This window comes from Leptonychotes weddellii, chromosome 8, assembly GCF_054177405.1.
Source record: "Leptonychotes weddellii isolate Sample4059 chromosome 8, ASM5417740v2, whole genome shotgun sequence".
NCBI lineage: Eukaryota > Metazoa > Chordata > Mammalia > Carnivora > Phocidae > Leptonychotes > Leptonychotes weddellii.
This window is the reverse complement of record NC_138376.1, coordinates 32086755-32110666: the sequence shown is the minus strand read 5'-3', so window position 1 is coordinate 32110666 and position 23912 is coordinate 32086755. Positions and strand designations below refer to the sequence as shown.

General features: G+C 45.3%; 1 protein-coding gene across 1 annotated transcript; it reads right to left on the bottom strand.

Annotated features, from left to right (window-relative positions):
* Nucleotides 1–488: 488 nt before the first annotated feature.
* On the bottom strand, nucleotides 489–15932 carry BICRAL (BICRA like chromatin remodeling complex associated protein). The gene is made up of 7 exons (XM_081828274.1): nucleotides 15705–15932; nucleotides 14763–14863; nucleotides 12947–13008; nucleotides 11850–11995; nucleotides 10448–10542; nucleotides 8751–8853; nucleotides 489–4397 (listed from the first exon to the last, which is right to left on the bottom strand). Exons 2-7 carry the CDS (start codon nucleotides 14838–14840, stop codon nucleotides 3610–3612), a joined length of 1272 nt encoding a protein of 423 aa, XP_081684400.1. The 5' UTR covers nucleotides 14841–14863; nucleotides 15705–15932; the 3' UTR covers nucleotides 489–3609.
* Nucleotides 15933–23912: the final 7980 nt, after the last annotated feature.

Here is a 23912-nt window from a genome sequence, read left to right as displayed (position 1 = left end):
GGGGCTGACTTTACAGCTAAGGTTACAGAGGTATTTCTCAGTGGATCAAATGTGTGAATCCAGCGAGAAACATGTTAATTCTGGCATAAGTCTTACGTAAAATAGTTTTCCGGCCATATCCCTTAGCCTTCTTGTCCTTCACTGAGACAAAAGAAATATGATTGAAGAAAACCTCCTGCAGATTGAGGCTCATTTATGTAACTTCTCAAATGACCCCATTTTTCCTTCCTCAGTTAAGGACCCGTGTGACAAGAGTAGGGATGGAGGCCAGAGATGTACATGACTAAACTTTCTCACCGACCAACCCTGTTGAGTTGGAAACCGTTTGGAAAGGCCGATCAATTACAATCCTATCCCCTCACTAGTTTAGGTTCCTGTTTGGGAATGGTAAATCTATTTCAGTTGAACTCCCACTGAACACTTACTTACCCTTTTCTTCTGGAGAAAGAGCCATTCCTATTTGCAAAATCAAGACAATCACAGTTGCACATTTTCCCAAATCTTTGGCTGTATTGCAATGGTTGTTTCATTTCGTAATCTCCAACTAAACATTTCCTAACCATGGATTAACAATATAGTTACTGACTGGTTTCTTTTAACAGTATTTATCCAACATAACAAAATAAACTGCAATTTGTTATACTTTTTTTTTACAAAACATTTTATAAATATTTTTACAAAATGTATACAAAGCAATTTCAAGTGAGACATACTATACAAATGAAGGTATTTAAGCAAATAAAGCCCACACCACACTGACAGTGAGTGACGCGTCCTCTATAAGTCAAGTCAGTCTGTAAGGCCTCCCTAATCTAACAAAATCTACTAAATTCTTCAGAGCTAAAATAGTTCTTTTTCGTAATTGCCAGTTTAAAATTTGCTTTATCTTTAGGCAGTATTTAAGGACACAGAAAATCAAATGCTTAATAACAAATGCACACTTTTCCACAACAACAACAGGAAAAAAAAAAGAAAATGATTTTTGTTACTGAGTACAAGTAGTTCTAAAACCTAACCTTGACTAATGAACCTGAACAACTGAAAGTTGGCCGTCCAAGGTGGAGCTCTCTTACCCTTCGCCAGAGGGGGCTCGACATGCGAGTTAGGACCCATGTGCGCATAATCTAATCACAGGAGTAAAATACATTTTCGTAATCTTCATTTGTCATTATCTAGAATCTTTCCTCCATAGAAAGTAAACTTACATACAAGGACACAAAAATTTACAAGTTTCATTTTGGTGAATTAGGCTCTCCGTTTGCTAGACAAGTGTTAGGGCTTGAAAGACCCTTTGAGATGGTATTTAGAAAGGCGGGGGCTGGGGTAGCAGGGCAGGATAGGGAAGAAAGGGAGGTGACAAATGTACATGAAGTTTATCTTTTAAGAATTCCACTGATTGGCATAATTAATTAGTAGCCTACGTGAAGGTTTCCAGGTAGAGAGTTCCACAATGAGAAGAATTTGATTAAGAGGGACCATCTTTAAGTCTTGCTCGGAATGAGGGGAGCATGAATCCTAAGAGAAGAGCCTATGAAATCATGGGGTTCAGGGCAGGGTGTTACCCCAGGGCTGCCCAAACAGAAAGTTCCAACTGGCAATACCAACTTATCCTTCTAATATGTTACAATACAGGAAAAAGGGGAAATCTGCAACTTGGACATTGGCACAAATGAGGAAAAAATGGGAACCCTAAAATGGCCCAGATTTTCCAAGTTCTATTGGCCGGGGTGGGGGTGAGGGTGGGGAGAAGGTACTTTGCTTTTAAGAAGACTGGCTGTCTGAGGGGGTTCCTTCAAGGACAGTGTAGGGACAGAGAGGGACAGGGAGAGTCTGGGTCTTCTGTTGTGTTTTCCAATAATCAGAAGCCTTCCTTTCCATCGCAGGCCAATCTGGAGAAGAAGCGCCCAACATGATGACAGTGGGGGTCATCCCCGTTCTGGAAACAGCCAGAAACAGATGCTGGCACCGTGTGAGAGCAGTGGGTGCACCTCTAAAGCCCAGAGAGATCAACCGAAGAAATGAGAGAGTGCGTGCAGGAAGTGGGAGGAAGACTGGGTGTGTCCACACTGTCACCAGAGTGACCTCTGGATCTGAACAGCTCAGGTACACGCACACACACATGGGGGAGGGCACGTATGAAATACCGTTACATCGCCTTCCCAATGATGGGAGAGACCGGCTGGTTACAATGACACTGAGGATGAAGGGAACAGCAGAGGTGGGATGACCTGGGGCACAAAGAAGGAAAACGGGGAAAGCTCCCTGAAAAGAAATATAAATAAATAAAGCAGTAAGTCATGTTCACTAATATGAACACGGGCCACACACAGACCATGACAGGGCATGTCCTTTGGCTCTCAAGTGGGACTCCCGTGTCTTAGATCTTTTCTTTCAGTGGGGGGGCTGGCTGGTTACTTTGGTTTGTCTGTGTTTTGGTAATGATTGCTGCCAGGGGGTGTGTGTGGGGGGGTGACTACTGTTCTCAGACGAGAAGCATAAACAAGGCCAAAGTCCCCTTAAAGTTTAAACTGAAAAATTACAACACAGTTTTCGAACGAAAGTGCTTTAGATGCTTGGCTATTTGTGGGAGAGGGGCCAGGGAGGTTAAATGAAAAGAAACCCAGCAACAAACAAAAACATACAGCATATGTTGACTATATCCAATTAGAAAATGCGAAAACGCTTGTTTTTTTTTTTCTCAATAGTTCACATATATATGCTTTTACATATATACATATTATATTCCTCAAGGCTCTATCCCGGCCTCCCCTGTACACTGTGCCACTTAACTGGTTTCCGTTTTCCTTTATTTAGCCTGATGAAATGATCTCAAGTCATGCTGTTGCAACTAAGAACAGAGCATTCCCTAGATGAAACTTAACGCGCAGCGGCTGAAAAGCGTGAGGCTTTGCTCCGGGAACGTCAGAAAAGCACTTGAACGATGAGCAAGGAAACCCTGCAAATGCCCTGCTTGTGCGCTACTGGCAGCCTGGGGGGGGGGGGGCTTCCTTGCGGCGTCCCTGGCAGAGCAGCTCAGAGAGGGCCTGAGGGGGCAAGACCCGGCGGTCTGCCCTCCCAACGACAAGGACAACAGACCCCAAACGGCAAAATTTGGAGATGCGGTGGGCTATTCTTTAAAAAGTAGCTTCTATCAGTCCTGTTTGATTTTCTTTAATAAGTCTGTTCTTTTCAAATGACTTATGATTGTCAGAATTTTACCCAGGGCCAAGTGTACTGTGATCTCAGCGAGTTACGGTGTTTTGTTTTGAAAAATTAAAACAAGTAAACAAACACAGAAATGACTATTAAGCACTTTCGTAACACTTGAAATGTGTCGGGCCTATCAGACTGCTTTCTAACAAGGATTCGTTTCGCGAAGGGATCTCCCTGTAACCACGACGAGTATTGCTCTGAAACAAAGAATGGGATCGAGATCAGAAAGGACAACCTGTGATGACAGATCAAGCAGGCTGGAGACAGGAGACCACTTCCGCTTGCTTTTGCCAGGAAAGAATGTAACTTGTCCGGGGCGGGGTCTTGGGGCAGGGTCTCGGGGATGGGGTCTCGGGGACGGGGTCTCGGGGTCGGGGCGGGGAAGGGCTGAGGCTATTAACACTCTAGGATACTATTTACAGCTGCTTCTAAAATGGAGTCCGTTTCTACAATGCCTTCACTGTGGTCCGGGATGAACTTTTCCAGGCAGTTTTCCTGCGAAGCCATTGGAGAAAAGTTGGGGAAATCCAACTCGACAGAGCCGCTAACCGTGGGGTCACTCTGGGGCTGCCGCCCGGCCTTTTTCAGTTCCAAGATGTTCTTAAACGTTGTTTCTAAACTCTTGGTGAGCTGGAGATCTGGCTGGGGTTCGCCCGACCCTTTCATGATGTCTGTGTGTAAAACTTCATTCTTTGGAGAATTCCTCAGAGTTTTGTCCGGGAAGGAATTGTTACACGTCATCTCCAAATGAGAATCCCCTAGGATACTGGAGAGTTTGCTGTCAGTACCGTGGTCCAGTCGGGATGAGGTTTTCCGGGGCCCTTCGGGGCCGGCAGGGCACTCGCTGGCCTTCACCGACTCCCGCCGGCTGCTTTTCTCTTCGGACGCACTGCGGTACTGAGCTAAGCCTGCCTTGTCGAACTTCACCGCTCTGCCGAGGCATTCAGTTTTTTTAGAAATGTTTCCTTCTGCGGAGACCACGATGTGATTAGGCACTAGATGAAACTGGTCATGATTCGTGGATTCCGCCATGCCTGGTCTGGCTCGGTCTCGGCTCTGGGCCTTGGCCGTCAGGTGGAAAGAGCTGGTTGCTTTACTGCCGTGCTGGTCACTCCGGCCAAACTGCGTCTCGTGAGCAGCTTTATCAAGTTTGAAGGAACAACAGAAATCAGCCTGAAAACCCTCTGGAAATGGGAACAAAAAGAACACTGCGTGAACGCGGGGGGCGGGGGGGGGGAGCTCTACAACAGACCCCTCAGTTGGTCAGGTGCAAGCCCAGCCCAGTGAGCCAGTCTTTCATGTCCAGGAACGTGCGGGGGAGGGGGGGGTGCACAACGCTTGAGGGGGCTTCCTATGACGGTAGCCGGGGCTTCCAGACGCGAAGCTTAACATCTTTGACAAGGTAGCTGCTTGGTGACACGTGGGAAAACCAGATGGGCCAAAAGCTCTGCTTTGTCTTGTTCTCTTAGTGTTCTTTTATTTTTTTTTTAAAGTTTATTTACTTATTTATTTAAGTATTGGCTACACTTGGGGCTTGAACCCACAACCCTGGGGCTTGAACCCACAACCCTGAGATCAAGAGTCGCATGCTCTACCGACTGAGCCAGCCAGGCGCCCCTCTTAGTGTTATCTTTAGCTAGTTTTTTATTAATGGCTGCTTTGAAACAGTCTGAAAACAGAAATTTGATGCTGGTATCAGCCTGGTTTCTCCCTTGGAGCAGAGGGCCCGGGAATGAGGCTTTAGGGCGGGGGTGGGAGTAGACACAACTGCTTGTCTTTGGGTGATGGCACTTCGGCCCCGGTAGACACGTGTGAGGGGACCAGGCGTTATAAAGCTGCACTTCGCCAGGAGCACAAAACAAATGGTCAAATGATATCTCTTGGAAGGACAATGGCGTGTGGAGTAACCGGGTCTGTGAGTGAGCCCTGCACTGTGCCAGGCTTGAGGAGCCCAGGATGGCAAGAGAAATGTTAGGGGGATTTGAGAGGTGGAGGGCACAGAGGCAGCCTGCTGTTACAGAAGGGCAGAAAAGGTGAAACAGGGCTTTGATGACATCTGTAAAACCAAAATGTCAATTCCTTCATCAAATCACAAAATGTGAGATGTAGGGGACACAGCCTTGACATCTAAAAAGAAGACTCCATCCCACAAACACCGGCTGTGCGGGCACAATACACAGGGGGATGAAGCACATCCGTGTCCTCGGGACACTCATGTCTGGGGAGCTGTGACAATGTATGAGGCTTTATCCATACGCCCAATTCATCATAAGGCAATAGGAGATTGCAGGTTCTAGGAAAAAGGGACAGAAATATATCCTACATCATTCTCTTCCTTTTTGGAAAGAGTTGTGGATTCTCCTAGCTACATAGCATTTCTTTCAGACTCTCCCTTTATTTTATTTATTTATTTATTTATTTATTTTTAAAGATTTTATTTATTTATTCATGAGAGACAGAGAGAGAGAGAGAGGCAGAGGGAGAAGCAGGCTCCCAAGGAGCAGAGAGCCCGATGCGGGACTCGATCCCAGGACCCTGGGATCATGACCCGAGCCGAAGGCAGACGCTTAACCATCTGAGCCACCCAGGCGCCCCACAGACTCTCCCTTTAGACCAAGTGTAAGGACCATTTATTGTTTTTAGGGATTTCATGAGCCACACCAAACGTAAGGCAGAATCTTGATATTTATCAAGAATCAGAAAAGGAGTTAGGGGAATGGAAATAAAGCCACTGGAAAATAATAGTCTAACAGTAGGGGGATGGTTTATTTTTTTTTTAAATTAAAAAATTTTTTTTAAAGATTTTATTTATCCATTTGACAGAGAGAGACAGCGAGAGAGGGAACACAAGCAGGAGGAGTGGGAGAGGGAGAAGCAGGCTTCCTGCTGAGCAGGGAGCCCAATGCGGGGCTCCATCCCAGGACCCTGGGACCATGACCTGAGCCAAAGGCAGACGCTCAACGACTGAGCCAGCCAGGAGCCCCTTTTATTTATTTATTTATTTTATTAAAGATTTATTTATTTATTTGTCAGAGAGAGGGAGAGGGAGAGAAAGCATGAGCAGGCAGAGGGAGAAGCAGGCTCCCCGCTGAGCAAGGAGCCCGACGCAGGACTCGATCCCAGAACCCTGGGATCATGACCTGAGCTGAAGGCAGACGCTTAACCGAATGAGCCACCCAGGCATCCCTAGGGGAATAGTTTAGCTAAATTCTCAAATTAATGTATTAAAAATTGATTATCATTTTGAAGACTAGAAAATGATAAGAACTTCAGATGTGTTAAATGGAAGAAAATTAGAACAAAATCATATCTAGCATATGATTATAAGTACACATAAATGATGTATGCAAATGGGAACCAGAACTGGAAGAAAACTGGGAGAAATAAAAACTTTTCGTTTATAGGATGGTGCAAGTATGGGTAAAATTTATACTCCACGAATTGTTATAATGTTATTTGATTTAAAAAAATTTTAGAGGCCAGAAAAAAGGAGGATTTTTTTTTAAAGTTTTTTTTAGTTATTTATTTGTTAGAGAGAGAGAGCACAAGCAGGGGGAATGGCAGGCAGAGGGAAAAGCAGGCTCCCCGCTGAGCAAGGAGCCCAATGCGGGGCTCCATCCCAGGACCCTGGGATCATGACCCTAGCTGAAGGCAGACGCTCAACGGACTGAGCCACTCAGGCATCCCAAGGAGGATTTTTTTTAAAAGATATTTACTTATTTATTTATTTATTTGAGAGAGAGAGAGAGAAAGCACAAGCAGGGGGAGGGTCAGAGGGAGAAGCAGGCTCCCCACTGAGCAGGGAGCCCCATGCAGGGCTTGATCCCAGGACCCCGGGATCATGACCTGAGCCAAAAGCAGATGCTTAGCTGACTGAGCCACCCAGCCGTCTCTATTTTTATTTTTTAAAATATTTTATTTATTTATTTGAGAGACAGCATAAGTGGCGGGAGGGACACTGGGAGAAGGAGAGGGAGAAGCAGACTCCCTGCTGAGTGGGGAGCCCTACACGGGGTTCAATCTGAGCCATCCAGGCGCCCCAGGAGGATTCAGTTTTATTTTTATTTTTTAATTTTAATTTATTTTAAAAATATTTTATTTATCTGAGAGAGAGAGGGAGAGCACACAGAGGAAGAGTGAGAGAGAGAAGCAGACTCCCCACTGAGCAGGAAGCCTGATTCAGGACTCCATCCCAGGACCACCCCAGGACCACGAGATCACGACCCAAGCCGAAGGCAGATGCTCAACCAACTGAGCCACCCAGGTACCCTGAGGATTCATTTTTAAAAGGCAGAATGTGTTGGGGCACCCTGAGCATGGAGCCTGCTTAGGATTCTTTCTCCTCCGCCCACCGCCCCTCCCCAGGCACATTTGCGCACGCTCTCTCTCTCTTCAAAAAAACACAACAGCACGAAAACAAACAAAAACCCAGCCATTGCAAGAAGGACACTTACACCCTCCTCTGTCCCCCCTGAGAGCAGGAAATAAATCTCCCACATGAAAAGTGCCCTCCCTGTACCAGGAGATAGAGAGACATCCTTATCACCAGAAATAGGGAATTCAGGGCTCAGAAGGCGTAGAAACAGTACTTGTTACTTTTCACTAATTTACTACTCCAGCCCAAATTCTGTTTAGAATTCCTTACTAACTGAAGCTCCCAGAGTTAAGTCTTCTTTATCCTGTCAATTCCTCATAGATTTATTGTCTCTTTGTCTAAAAAGTATAAAAACTGCCTGCCTTGGTCATTCTTTGGTTTCAGTTTCATTACTGGGCCTCTGTACACATGTAATAAAACATTTTTGTCTCCTGTTAATATGTCTCGTGTAAATTTAATTTGTCCAGCTAGAAAAACCTTGGCCGGAGGAAAATTTCTTCCTGCCCTTCATTCAGTGCAGTCGGTGGGAAACTGCAGGGTGAAAGAAAGGTACTTAATGGAGCATCTTAATTTACGAGCTTGCGGGCAGGGCCCCTAACGATGCCTTGCACATGGTAAGATAACTCGATAATTTGCTGAGGCTTAAATGCTTCTGGGAAGGCTTCTGACTTAATTTAGTTCTCTAGGGGCGCCTGGGTGGCTCAGTCGTTAAGCGGCTGCCTTCGGCTCAGGTCATGATCCCAGGGTCCTGGGATCGAGCCCCACATCGGGCTCCTGCTCAGCCGGAAGCCTGCTTCTCCTGCTTCCACTCCCCCTGCTTGTGTTCCCTCTCCCGCTGTCTCTCTCTCTCTATCAAATAAATAAATAAAATCTTAAAAAATAATAATTTAGTTCTCAAGAAATAGAGAAAGAATGAGAAGTTTACGTTTATAATGGGGAAACACAATCACATAACGAATGTGGAATTCCAGCTTGGATTTTCTAGACTATGGACCTTCTCATAGTATTCACGCACTGCTCTTACTCTGGGTTTTTTCTCCCCAGAATACATTCTGTACCTTCAGGTTTCATACCCAGCGGTGGTTCAGAGAGACTCCCCACAGGCCCACGGCCCAGAACCCTGGCAGCACCTCTCCTCTACTCTTCCTCTGACATTTCTTACCAGGATCTACAAGTGCCAGACGCTTGTCTCGGGACAGAGAAGCTCTTTCCTCCTGGTTGAACATCCTGTCGATCATCACCATTTCAGCAGAGGGGTTGATCCGCTGAAAACGAGAGTCTGGTCATTTCAGATGCCTTTTAACAGAGTGCAAACATCCCACTGCATCTTTGAAACAAACGAACCAACCGGACCTGAAAATTTGGTGTCTAGGTTCTAGTATCGTCCCATTTAGTCCCATTTATCCTTGTCACGTAGGGATGCATTTTTTAAAACTGTATTTTTGGGGAAAAGGTGATTTACACTGATTTCTAGAGAGGATGTGAAAACTAAGCCTGCCTTCTTTGCTTCCCCTGCCTGTCTCTGCAGGCACCTGTCTAGCAGCTGAATCGACTCTTGCAGAGTGATTTTATGCACACCCATGCACTGACGTTCTTCTTGGTTTATTTCTGCACGCAAATGGTAGCAACTGTACACACTGTTCTGTCTTATTTCCCCCTTCTGCTTAACAGTATGTTAGAAATCGTTTCATTAGGATGACATGTTTCTTCATATTCTACTATACTTTCAGTGTGTTTTTTAGTAAGGCTTTCCTTAAAATTATTTTTTGCTCTACAGAATCGAAGCTTAAATTATATTTGTGAGTCTTATTTAACATGAAAATTCATAGCAGATATAAGATAACTTGAGGAAATAAGTGGTCCTTTCCTCAAAAATGGTAAGAGTTAAGTCTTTTTGATATCTCAGCATTTTTTTTCCGAAATGGCTGGCAATGTAAGAACAACTATTCCAAATTTTGGAGGCATAATTTTAAGTAAATATAAATAAGTAAATATATATGTATTTAACACACACACACACACACACATTTTATACTGTATTGTATATGTATATAATATAATTCAACTAAGCTCCCAAGGTACATTTCAAAGTTGAACCTAAATTGGAAACTGCTTGTAAGAGGCCAATTTATAGGTGAAAGCCTGTAAGATTTCAGAATTGCTTCTGAAATCTCAGAATAGGTTTGGTCTTTCTATCATTTCCTGAAGTATCTTCTGTCTCTAATTAACCAGTGCTTTAAAACTAAGTTTAGTTTCTGTTTGGAGTGATGAAACCGTTCTGGAATTAGACAGTGGTTGACGGTTGCACAACCTTATGAACATACTAAAAACCATCAAGTTGTACATTTTTAAATCATGCATGAACTTTATGGCATGTTAATGATCACTCAGTTTAAAACAAGATAAAGCTAATTTTAACATTTGTCATCACCTGGCCTTTTCAGACGTTACTCTGAACCATTTTCCCCACACTTCTGGGCTGGTGAGAGGCAGGTGACAGCATCAGAGTGTGCATGGGGGCTGGGGTCTCAGATAGTCCTGGTCTGTCCCCTAGCTTTGCTAATTGCTCTCCAAACTGATATAGGATGTTAGGCAAATTACTTAACCAAAGCCCTGGTTTCCTCACTTGGAACCAGGAGAACCAGAGCACGCATTAGGTGTGAGCGAACATGTCAAGTGCAGCGAATGCCAAGTGTCAGGAGTACCAGTCAGGTGGAAGGTTTTCTACAATCTTCACTATCTGTGCCTTTGAGATTATGTTGGGAGAATGTAATTCCCTGAAGTTTTTTTCTCTCTGAATTACTAGCTGTGACCTGTGGGGTTTTAAAAAACAAATATGCTTGGTAGCATGAATTTTACCATGGCATCTTCTAGAAGCAGGCATCTGTATTTGTTAAGCATAGCTTGGGTCCTTTTTAGGAGCTGAGTGGCAACTGTTTCAAATTCATTGTCGACTTTAAAAAAAGAGAGAGAGAGAGAAAATGGTAAGAGAGTGCAAATCACTCACTAGGTCTTTTTCTTTCTCAGGACTGAAATGCATTACTCTTCCATTACTCAAACATGTCTTGCCTGTGACAGTCTTCTCTTCTTAGGTTAGCTTTCCTTGTTTAAACGTGTTTCTGCACTTTCCCTCACTGTCCACTGTTAGGTGACTGGGCAACTCATCCCAATGCTAGCTTATTTTAACTTTAATTAGGAGGCCAAAACCAGAATACTTTTAACATCACCTATAAAAGAAAACCATATAGCACAGACATGCAATAAATATCAATGAACAGAGAAGGATCTGTTGGTCTAGATGGTCAAACCTCCACTCCCTTCCAATGGTATGAAAAACTGAAACAGTTGAACAAGGAAGTCCCACAGTCTGGGCTGGGCAGACGGGTTTTATGTAAGGACACAAACTAGTTCATGACATCTTGCAGGTCACAGTGCTGCGGCTCCGTCCTTTGCCTGCCTGTCTCCAAAGGTTTTGCATTTTCTAGTCACTCCGAGTCTTCGCATCCCTGTGTCATGCTGGACCTGGACCCTACTCCCTGGACCGCCCAGGGAAGCTCCCAGGGGACTGGAGACCGAAGCCAGGTCAGCACGGCCGGGGGCAGCTGCGGGAGGGCTGAAAGCAGCGGAGGGGAACTGATGGAGTCCAGGCTTGGGAACGGGCTGGGGGGAAGGAGGGTAGAACTAAGCAGCACAGCTGGGAGGGGTGGCTGGGGCAGGCCTCAGAACGGGCAGAATTCCAAGTGGGCATAAAGGGGCCTTATTATCCTTAGCATTTTTGCCAGTTTCTTGACATACAGCAATGCCCTAGACTCACTTTGGAGCTCGAAGAAAGCTTTTGGGGGCTAAAGTATCTATCTCATTCATAAAACTGCCGGTAGCAAAAACAAAACAAAACAAATAAAACTGCTGGTAGCAGCTAAAGGGGTGCCTTCTGCCCAAACACGAGAAATCACTGTGTAGAGCACTGCCTTCAGGGCCATCCATCTGCAGCCAGCCGTCCAAACAGTGCTTTGGGTTCAGTGCCCCCGAACTGGTCAATAAAATACTCTGATATTTGGGTATCCCCTCACCGAATATTGAGAAGAGTAAGTCTTCTAAAGAGGGACCAGGAAACTGAGTAAATTGGGAACGAGTTAGGTCTACGATGAAAAACGCGAACACGACTACTCTCTGCGAGCCCCAGGGCTCTCGCTCTCCTGTGGGGCATCCATAGGAGGGTGCGTGGTGTGACAGGGGCGCTCTGGGGCGGCAGCCTGTTTACCTTTCTTCAGGTCTTGCTCCGTGGGCATGGAGCCCTGGCACACGTGGTAGGAGAGGAGCCTCTGCACCGCCTCACTCAGTGATCGGAACTGACTTTTGTCAGGTGTCACAGCGTGGGCTTGGTCTCTCTGTAACTGCTGGAGAATGCTTTAAAAGAGAAATTGCCAGTGTCAGTGGAGATCCATGGAAGGAAACCTAATCATGATTGCTATTTGCGTGCAAAGAAAATAAGATCTACAGGAACGTTATTATTCGCAGGACAGTGGTTCTGTGTTTTCTTCAGTTTTATACTTTGTACACCATGGTGGGAGTAGAGTTTGGTCGAACTGTCTCTGCAGGGGACTCACACTATGACCCTGGCCTCAAAACCACGGTGTTCCCACCAACCCCTCATGTGGGGGTGCTCACACAGATCTTGGCAATGCCTGACCATTGGCCAACTAAGCTTATGCTAATATTTCTGTTCCAAACACAGGAGTTTATCAAACCATGCTTCTTCTCAGAGACCCTTTGGCCGGTCAAAGGGTATGTGGTATGCTAAAAAGACAGAGAACTATTCTCCTTGAGAACAAAAGAGCAAACAGTAGACTCAAACTATATTTGGTACACAGCTGATCCTTCAACAACATGAGGGGGTTGGGGGCACGGACTCCCCGCACAGTCAGATATCAGTATATAACTTGACTTTTCCAAAACTTTACCAAGAGTCTCCTGTTGACCAGAAGCCTTATTGATTACATAGTTGACTAATATATATTTTGTATAGTACATGTATTATATACTGTATGCTTACAAAAAAGGAAGCTAAGAAAAACGTCATTAAGAAACTCATAAGGAAGAGAAAATACATTTACAGTGCTGCGCTGTATTTATCAGAAAACATCTGCATATAAGCAGACCTGCAGAGTTCAAATCCATGTTGTTCAAGGGTCACTGTATTTATGGGTCCTAATAGAAGCAAACTGTAGGAAATTATTTTCAAAGCATATTTTTAAAAATATTACATATATTATTATAACCTGACTTCTGTTGTATAGTTATTGAAGGTTAGGAACCTAGAGAAATGTTCAAAATGAGTCATTTCCAGGGGTCACTCACAAAGCTCCTTTGGTTAGCTGTTTTGCAGCAGGTCGCTTTTGTCCTCCTGAGTGACTATCCACCTAAAGACAAAACACACCTCTTATTACTCCCTTCTGTAGAAAAAATATGCAGAATACAGTTACACATAAAGGTCACTATGTTGTGAATATTTTCCACTCCTTATCAAGAGCATAGTCTAAGAATGTAGAAGGTGTCCTGCTAAAAAATAAAACAAGCAAGGCCATAGACCCATGTAGCAAAGTCACACTGTGTTCAAGATCATGGAAAGCTGTGCTATCTTCCTTGGAAGGACTCAGCTTGTATTTAAAGCCTGAAACCCCAACTCTCTAAACGTATCATTAGATTTTTGGAGAAGTATATTTTGTGGGTACTAACTCCATGAACATATGAAAATTCAGTTGCTGTTACAGTCTAGGTGTGTCATCTAGTAGGGAATCTCTTTCTTTCTTCCTTTTCTCCTTTAAGTAATCTCTAAACGCACAACCCTGAGATCAAGAGTCGCATGCTCTACCGACTGAAACAGCCAGGCGCCCACAGTAGCACTTCTTATATCGATGTTAAGGACACAAACACGACTTAAGTCAGAACCTGAGAACTGAACCAGATCCTTCACTGGGTATTCTAGGCAGGCCCAGACTATAACAAGTTTCACTAAACTATTCATTGGTGTTTGATGAAGAAGAAACTAAGGGCTCGGTAAGCTGAAAACAAGATTTTTTTCCTTCCTTTTCAGATCAGTGGTTGGGTTAAAAGACCACAGGGACTGGGTATTTCATAACATTCCTGGTTGCTACAGCAGAAAAATAAAAAAACTCTCAGTATAGGGGCACCTGGGTGGCTCAGTGGGTTGAGTGTCTGACTTAGGCTCAGGTCATGATCTCGGGGTCCTGGGATGGAGCCCCGAGTTGGGCTCCATGCTCAATGGGGAGGCAGGGAGTCTGCTTGTCCCTTTACCCGTCCCCCCTGCCCCATACACTCACTTTCTCTCTCAAATAGATAAAAATCTTTTTTTTTTTTTTTAAAGATTTTATGTATGTATGTATTATAAAGATTTGACAGAGACAGAGAGCACAATCAGGGGGAGGGTCAGAGGGAGAGGGAGAAGCACACTCCCCACCAAGCAGGGAGCCCGATGCAGGGCTTGATCCCAGGACCCTGGGATTATGACCTAAGCCAAAGGCAGACGCTTAACCGACTGAGCCACCCAGGCATCCCAATAGATAAAATCTTTAAAAAAAAGAAACCTCTCAGTATAACTAGGATGAACAGATCCAGGGGCACCTGGGTGGCTCAGTGAGTTAAGCAGCCAACTCTTGATTTCTGCTCAGGTCATGATCTCAGGGTCATGAGATCGAGCCCCACGTAGGGCTCGGGGCTCAGTGGGGAGTCTGTTTGAGATTCATTTCCTCTGCCACCCCTCCCCGCTCCCTGCCACTCACATGTGCCTGCTCTGTTGCTGTCTTTCTCAAATAAATAAATTAATTTAAAAAAAACAGAGGAACAGATCCACTTTGGCTACGATAATGAGTGATCAGCAGTAAACTACATTTTTTTGAGTACCTTCTATGTATTGGCTGCTAGTATAGTATTAATTCATGAGGAAATGACAGTGTTGTAATGTGAGAAATACAGTAGACACATTAATCCCACAAACATGAACATAACACGGCCTGGCTGCAGGGAAGGTCTTCAGTGAGCACACTTTTGTGGGCAGATGATGCCAGGCAGCAACTACCAAGCTGAAGATGACATGACTACATTTTCTCTCAATTATGCTCAACCTTAAGAAGCAGCTATACAAACTGTCTTCTACCTGCACAGCTGGCTGGCCAGGAGATGATCCAACTACTTTTTCCTGCTGTGGCTGTGCGGTTCCTAAGGACACCGGCATAACTTTGCTTCCAGAATCCTGCCCTATTAGAATGAACACATAAGACAACAGAAACAGTCAATCAAGCCTCTTATATAACCCATAGAGTCCAATGTATATGGATTACTGACCATTCTGAAAGGGATTTCCTTATCATGGATGCTTGCTCTGAGGGAGGAGAGCAGGAGGTACATTCATCTACAAAAGCTCTAGGGGCAGAGGTCACGATTAGTAAAGCCTATTTAGGTATAGTAAATAGAAACAAATACATAAATAAATGGTAGTAAAGAAAAGCTGCCAATGCTACAGTTTCAAATTATCTAAGGTCTAAGGAATAAGCCTCAAGCCAGTAATCTGTCAGTATTACCGAACCCCCAAAAGGCTCATAAATTAAGGGATGGAGGCCCAAGTGGGGGGGAGGGCTGATTAGGAGTGTTGATTAGGAGTGTTCTGATTAGGAGTGTTCCTGCTTTTGTCTTTTCTAGTATTTATTGAGCAGTGCAGATATTCAAAGCTTTAGAAGAAATGGAAGACATAGCCCACAATATTTTTAGTCTTGGGGGGATTCCAAATATACATAAATAAAGGGACATGAGGATAGTTACAAAGTCACTTGTGCCATATGGTATTAGATTTTATTGTTTCTAAGCAGCACATTTTTTCCATATAATTTAGTGTGTCATAATTTAATTAGAAGTGCTTTTTTTTTTCTTAGTACATAAGAGGGAGGTACAGACGCCACATGGTCTGTTATTTGGTAGAAAAGATACAGGAGGCAAGGTCAGAGTGGGCATGAGGTGGAATGGGAAAGGTTGCAGCAGGATGAGGGATGGGTTTGGGGACACAGGGGACAGCGGAAGGGAGCTTACAACAAAGGCTCCTGACCTGGCAGTGTGGTGTTCAGGAGGCCAGGGATCTGCGTCTGCCTCAGGCCATCCGTGGTCTTGGAAGCAGCAATGGGGGAAGTCTGATTCAAACTTTTTTTCTGAGCCTGTGAAAAATATGGCCAAGATGAGAAGTTAATTTCATGACTAAAAGCTTTCAAAACACCAATCAAGCCTGTTAATGCCTACCTGGCATCACCTTCAGGTTAGACTACAAAGCGAAATAAGAATTTTACTTTACTCTCCTATCACACTGGGAGGATTGCAAAGAGCACCCTTTAAGAATCTATGGGTCGGGGGCGCCTGGGTGGCTCAGTTGGTTAAGCGACTGCCTTCGGCTCAGGTCATGATCCCGGGGTCCTGGGATCGAGTCCCGCATCGGGCTCCCTGCTCTGAGGGGAGCCTGCTTCTCCCTCTCCCACTCCCCCTGCTTGTGTTCCCTCTCTCGCTGTGTCTCTCTCTGTCAAATAAATAAATAAAATCTTTAAAAAAAAAAAAAAGAATCTATGGGTCGGGGCGCCTGGGTGGCTCAGTCGTTGAGCGTCTGCCTTCAGCTCGGGTCATGATCCCAGGGTCCTGGGATCGAGTCCCACATCGGGCTCCCTGCTCAGCGGGAAGCCTGCTTCTCCCTCTCCCACTCCCCCTGCTTGTGTTCCCTCTTTCGCTGTGTTTCTCTCTGTCAAATAAATAAAATCTTTAAAAAAAAAAATTTTTTCTGGACGCCATTCATAGGGATGCTGAGTTGATACCAGACTGCTTTCTTGCCCCTGGAACTGCTGTGTTGGTGGTGCTCAGATGCAAAGGCTGAGCCAGAAACTCAGTTTCTATCCCCAGTAATTTTCCATCACGCCTGCAAGGATTATAACTCCGACTATCAGATCCTATGTGGGGTCTGCACGGACTCTGAGCACCTGGTCAGGGCCCAAGTGCCAACCCCAAACCCACTGTCAGCACTCACTGCTTGCTGTGTGTCAGCCCGCCACCGGTATGTCTCTCATTCACGTCATGTCAACATCACGTGTAATTGGGAAATGTAATTTCAACTGAATATTAGTCTGAGGAAAATACTATTAGAAAAATTAATCTGATGTTTTAATGGGTATGTGCTTCTTTTCTATAAATGAAGATGATGAATCGGATGATGTTTAAGGACTGGCAAGTTCCTTTTAGCTCTAAAAAAATCTGTTATCCATTTATCTTTATTTATTTATTTTTAAAGATTTTATTTATTTATTTGACAGAGAGAGAAGCAGACTCCCCACTGAGTAGGGAGCCCGATGTGGGACTCGATCCCAGGACCCTGGGATCATGACCTGAGCTGAGGCCGACTCTTAACCAACTGAGCCACCCGGCTGCCCCTATTATCCATTTAAAGTAAGATGGTAGGGGCGCCCAGGTGGCTCAGTCGGTTAAGCTCTGCCTTCCATTCAGTCATGATCCCAGAGTCCTGCGTTGGGTTTCCTGCTCAGCAGGGGTGGGGTGGGGGGGTTTGCTTCTCCCTCTCCCTCTGCCCCTCCCCCACTTGTGCACATGTGCACTTGCTCTAATAAATAAATTAAATCTTAAAAAAATAAAGTAAGATGATAAAGGGCTATTAAAGTACTTTCAATTTTTAACCTTCCATGTCATTATCACTTCATAGTGCAGTAAGTTTTCAGAGTTTTTTATCTAGTTTTATTTTTTTAAAGATTTATTTATTTACTTGTCAGAGAGAGAGCACGAACAAGCAGGGGCAGCGGCAGGCAGAGGGAGAGGGAGAAGCAGGCTCCCTGCTGAGCAGGGGGCCTGATGTGGGACTCGATCCCAGGACCCTGGGATCATGACCTGAGCTGAAGGCAGCCGCTTAACTGACTGAGCCACCCAGGCGTCCCTCTCTAGTTTTATATTTTGTATACCATAAGTAGATTTAGAGTTTAGTCCAACCAACACCATGGGGGACTTAAACTATGACCTTGGCCTGATGAAAATGTTCCCACCAGGGGCGCCTGGGTGGCTCAGTTGCTAAGCATCTGCCTTTGGCTCAGGTCATGATCCCAGGGTCCTGGGATCGAGCCCTACATCGGGCTCCCAGCTTGGCGGGAAGCCTGCTTCTCCCTCTCCCACTCCCCCTGCTTGTGTTCCTTCTCTTGCTGTGTCTCTCTCTGTCAAACAAATAAATAAAATCTTTAAAATAAAATAAAATAAAATAAAATAAAATAAAATAAAATAAAATAAAATAAAATAAAATAAAACGTTCCCACCAACCATTCATATGAGACCTTGGCAATACCTGACCATTGGCCAAGTAAGCTCATGTTAACATTTCTATTCTAAACAATTATTTGAAACAATTAATTATTTGGTTCCCTTTTCTAATATAAAAATGGAGAAGGATTTGACACTACCCAAGAAGGACTGGAGGAGGTCATTACAAAGTTGGAAATGGTCACCTCGCCCATCCTTCCATTAGCAGGGAAGGTCAGACCTGCATCATTCTAGGCAGACAGTAATACATTCTTAGTAACAAAACCAGAAGGGGAAGATTTTCCAATGTTCACGGCATTTCCACTAGAACATAACTCCACTCTCCTATTGCGGGAAGCTGCTCATGCAGAGGACACTGGGGTTGTAGGGAGGCCTAGGGCAAACAGTGAGCGCAGGCCTTCCTCACAAATATTTCCAGGGGATGAACACTAAGGGCCACTTTGAATAAAAAAACAGAACAGGTAAAAGTTGGAAAAATGTGGTTTAACAGGGCAAGGCTATACACTAGGTGGGACTCTGAACTAACCAAATCCACAGACGAATAGATGAAGCAGAGTGAAGATGTTCAAATGACCATAGTCCTTACAGCAGGCTGTTAGTACACGACAGTTTGGTGATTTTTTCCAATGTGCCTAGTTCACGTGAAACAGAAGAATATCATCCTTATTGCTTTACAGCACAGGACTTTTTTATTTTTATTTTTTGTTAAAGATTTATTTATTTATTTATTTATTTATTTGACAGAGAGAGAAAGACAGCGAGAGAGGGAACACAAGCAAGGGGAGTGGGAGAGGGAGAAGCAGGCTTCCCGCGGAGCAGGGAGCCCGATGTGTGGCTCGATCCCAGGACCCTGGGATCATGACCTGAGCCGAAGGCAGATGCTCAATGACTGAGCCACCCAGGCATCCGACTTTTTTTTTTTTTTTAATAAAAATGGCATTACCCAGCCTGATCTTCTACCTTGTTAATCAGACATGACCTAAAATGATTTATAGCTACCAAACAGATGAATAAAACAAATTCCATGCATACATCAGTAGTAAAAGAAAAGCAAGGAAGAGATCATTACAAAGGCCAGGAGAAGGGCCAAGGTTGGGAAGGCCTATGGAGGGGGCTGGTTTCTAGGACTACTGGCAATATTTTATTTCTTAAGTGTTCACATGGATGGGAATTTGCTTTATAATTCTTTGTTAACTGGGGGCGCCTGGGTGGCTCAGTCGGTTAAGTGTCTGCCTTCGGCTCAGGTCATGATACCTGGGTCCTGGGATCGAGCCCAGTATTGTGCTCCCTGCTCAGCGGGAAGCCTGCTTCTCCCGCTCCCTCTTCCCCCCACTTGTGCTCTCTCTCTCTCTTGCTCACTCTTTCTCTCAAATAAATAAAAATCTTAAAAAAAATCTTTGTTAACTGTATGCTGACGTTTTACGTATTTTTTCTAAATGTGTTCGCTTTCACAATACAGAAGAGTAAAAGGGAAAAAACCCAGAAGAATCTTACGCCAAAGCCTGAAAATTCACCATCAAATTGAGGGTATGAAGTACTGTTGTGTTTAAAAACAAGGATACTCTCTGAAGGGGCCACCTCTTGTCTGAGCACAGTTGGGAGTGTTTTTTTTTTTTTAAAGATTATTTATTTATTTATTTATTCATAAGAGACAGATAGACAGAGAGAGGAAGAGAGGCAGAGGGAGAAGCAGGCTCCCCGCTGAGCAGGGAGCCCGATGCGGGACTCGATCCCAGGATCCTGGGATCATGACCTGAGCCGAAGGCAGACGCTTAACCATCTGAGCCACCCAGGAGCCCCGGGGAGTGTTTTATAGTCCCCTCGCCCACCTGTCTGAGGCTAAGCATTGGCACCAGCGTGTTTTCATCCTCTTACCGCTGCCTGTGCTTCTCACTGTACCCCTTCCCTTGGGGCAACTGCAGAGGTTTGGGTGGGGTGGCTAGGGCCAGGGTGGCGGTAGAAGAATCAGGATCCAAAGGGGGAACCTGCCCGGTCCCCACAGTGGAATCACCTCAATTCAGCTGCTCTGTATGTTTGGAAAGCTCCACTGCCTCGAGACTGCTTTGTCTCTAGAAGTTCACTGATTGTGCCCAGCCTACTTATTTTCAGGGTAGGCCTCTTATCTGTCTGGTTCCCTGCTGTATTCCCAGCACTGGAACAGGCCTGGCACCACAGTGAGCACACGGTAAATAGTTGTAAAATAAACTGAGTGCAGCGGAAGTCATGGGCGTCTGTCCCTCCCTCCCAGACCAGCAACCCCCGTGCCCCCAGGAGACAGCAACTTTCCCCCATTCCCCAAAACTTCAGTTTACTCACAGTTGACAATCTTTTCCAGAAATAAAATTTATCATTCTATTGTTTTTCTTGAACTCGTAGAGAAGACTTACTCTTTAAATACATTTTCTAAAATATATAGGGGTGCCTGGGTGGTTCAGTCATTAAACATCTGCCTTCGGCTCGGGTCATGGTCCCAGGGTCCTGGGATTGAGTCCCACATCAGGCTCCCTGCTCAGCGGGACGTCTGCTTCTCCCTCTCCCTCTGCCCCTGCTTGTGTTCCTGGTTTTGCTCTCTCTCTCTCTGTCCAATAAATAAATAAAATCCTAAAAATATATATATATATATTCTTCACAAATAGACTATTTAAGGATACTTTGTTGAGAACTTGGCTCTAAGAACTCTGCTAATATCAGTATACATCTTAATTCTTTAGATCCTATGGATTATCTTGATACCATGTACACATACAGAAAAACCCAACAAGGGCGCCTGGGTGGCTCAGTCGGTTAAGCGACTGCCTTCGGCTCAGGTCATGATCCCAGGGTCCTGGGATCGAGTCCCGCATCGGGCTCCCTGCTCTGCGGAGAGCCTGCTTCTCCCTCTCCCACTCCCCCTGCTTGTGTTCCCTCTCTCGCTGTGTCTCTCTCTTGTCAAATAAATAAATAAATAAAATCTTTAAAAAAAAAAAAAAAGAAAGAAAAACCCAACAAATCAAAATATTTAATGTGTCAATTTCCCCTTCTGTGGTATACTTTGAAAGAAACCAATTCCAACCTAGCAAGACGAGATTCATCCTACAACAGGCATTTACTGAATGAGGGAGACATTTGGGGTCTGCCCAGCCACACTCTCGTCTGGGAATTGCCTCATTGCCACAGAAATGGGCTGGAGCCGGCAAGGTTGGAGAACACACAAAGATGTGTGACCTGCCAGAGGCACCGAGAGCTAAACTTCAGGAAGAGAAGGAGCACTTTTTCTTCCATCTAAAAGTGCCAAGCCTGGGGTGTCTGGGGGGCTCAGTGGGTTAAGCATCTGACTCTTGATTTCTGCTCAGGCCATGATCTCAGGCTCCATCTCCATGAGATGGAGCCGCACATTGGGCTCCACGCTAGGAGGGGAGTGTGCTTGAGATTCTCTTTCCCTCTCCCTCTACCCCTCACTACCCCCAATAAATAAATAAATCTTAAAAAAATAAATAAAAGCGCCAAGCCTGCCAGTGGAGCAGTTTATCTACCCAGAGGGTCACTTTTTCTTAATTTGAACAACGGCCTTGGATAGAGCAGCAGAGACCCTGTCCAGCTACTGCCTCACGTCCCCCGTGCTGCTGCTCCTCTGGCCGCGCCTTCCTGAACCATCATCCAGACTTTCCTGGGAATTTAGAGTGGTGGTGGGGAGTGGATACCCAAGGGCAGTGGTTCTTGAATGCAGGTTTATAGACTAGTTGCATCAAGCTTACCTGGGAAGCTTCTGAAATACCAAGTTTCTGGGTTCCATCCACAAGGTTCAAAAACCCAATGTGGGACTTAGGAATTTACAAATCTAAAAAGCTCTCCAGTTGCTTCTGATGCATTGCTAAGTTGTGGGAACCACTGCATTTGCCAGTTTCTGTTAAATGCTTGGATAATAATGTAGAACTGGACTGGGGTGGCCATTTTGGTGGAGGAGAAGAGTGAGAGAGAACAGTAAAGACAGACAGAAGGCCATGCTATCTTGAATAGGTCAAGAGAATAGCAGAGAGCCTGATTTCTGACCTTATAAGGAGATACACTATACCTCCTGGACATTCTCCCTTTTGCTAAACACATTAGGGTGAGTTTCCGAGAGTTGAACCCAAAGTACCGTGACTGAGGCATTTGGGTGTCAGTCAGTGGTGTACACAGCACTGTGGTAACCACAGGAAGGCAGCTGAAGGATACCAGCACGGTGTCCGCCCTCTGAAAGCTGACCATCCAGCAAACACCCAGGCCCACCCAAACGCAACTGATCAGTGCACTGTAATTCTGGCCTCCAACCTCAACTGCGCCCTCATGCCTGTCCAGCAATCCTTTCTTTCCTAGCCAGCTCCTGTGCCCATTTTCCACTGACTGCTATTTCATTATCTTCAAACCTGTAAGCCGGGTGAGAGCTCGTTCAACTCTCTCCCACCACAGCTACAACCTTACCCACATCCCCATTCTACCTTTCCTTGCTTCTCCTGCTCCAATGGCGGACGCAGCCCTCCTCTTTTCTACAAAGAATCCCACCAATGCTGTGGAATTCATGTCTGTCTCCTTGCCATCAGCTTTGAAAAAAGCTCAAGCCTTTCCCATATCTTAAAAAACAAATTCCCTTGACCCTACCCATCCTGTGCCTATCAGTTACCTTCGTTTTTCTGAATGTTGTCTGTACTCATTACCACACCTCCCACTCTCTCCTTGGTCTACTTCAGTCTGGCTTCTGCACCTAACACTCCAGGGAAACAAGTCTTACCAAGGTCGACGGCTGCCTCCTTGTTGCTAAATCTGTCAGAAACATCCTGATCCTGACCTCCACTGGCTTCTCAGTGGCACTTCGCTCTGTGGACCTCTGCCCTCCTGCCTGTAACATTCTCTTTCCTTAGCTTCCAAAATGCTGAAGCCTATCGGTTCCTCTTCTCTGGAACCTTCTGAGTCTCACTTGTGGACTCTTCTTTCTGTGTCCATCCCCTAAATATCGAGGTGCTTTGGGGTTCTCTTCTGGCCACTTTTTTTTCTTTACTCATGCACTCTCCCTGATCCATTTCACCCATCTGTACCACTTCAGTTACAATTTATATGCTGGTCAGTCCCACTGAGTCCACATTTTTGTCTTATGCTTCGGTGTCTATAGCTGTTTGCCATATAGTTTGATTGTCCTCTGGGTTGTAAGACTTGACGAACATATCCTAAACTCCTAACTTCCCTTCAAACCACAATTTCCTTTCATGTTCTCTAGCTCAGTGAAGCTGGTGTGACGGTCAAGAGTCTATGTATCATCCTTATTTCTCCACGACAGCCAATCAATCTCAAATCCATTCCATTCTCACCATCTCTCGTGCCACCAGACTGGTGTAGGGCTTCAGCATTTCATGCTTTGATTATGACACTGGCTCCTTAACATGACAAAGGTCCCGTATGATTTGGTCCTTGCTCGCCTTTCCCACCTAAATCTTCTGCACCTCACCTGAACCGGTCTTCCTGTCCCCTCAGTATCACAGTCTCTTCTCTCACCAGCCTTTGCACGGCTGGTTCCTACTGCTGGACAATTCTTCACTCAGGCCCTTGCTACCTGGGTAAGGTCTCAGTCAGAAACCACTATCTCAAGGAAACCTTCCCCAACCATCCCATCTGGGTTAGAGGCTTCTTTTCTGAGCCTGGCACTCTGGATTACTTCTACCGGAGCACTGAAAACACTGCACTGCGGCTGTCAGTTTATCTGTCTGCCTCCTGCCCTGCAACAGAATGTGTCTCACTGGGACTTGGCCCAGGGCTGGCCGTGGCAGGTACTGAAGTACTGCGGAAGGCAGGCAGGAAGGAAGGCAGGAAGGCAGGAAGGAAGGAAAGCAGGCAGGCAGGCAGGCAGGCAGGAAGGAAGGAAGGCAGGAAGGCAGGCAGGAAGGAAGGCAGGCAGGCAGGCAGGAAGGAAGGAAGGCAGGAAGGCAGGAAGGAAGGAAAGCAGGCAGGCAGGCAG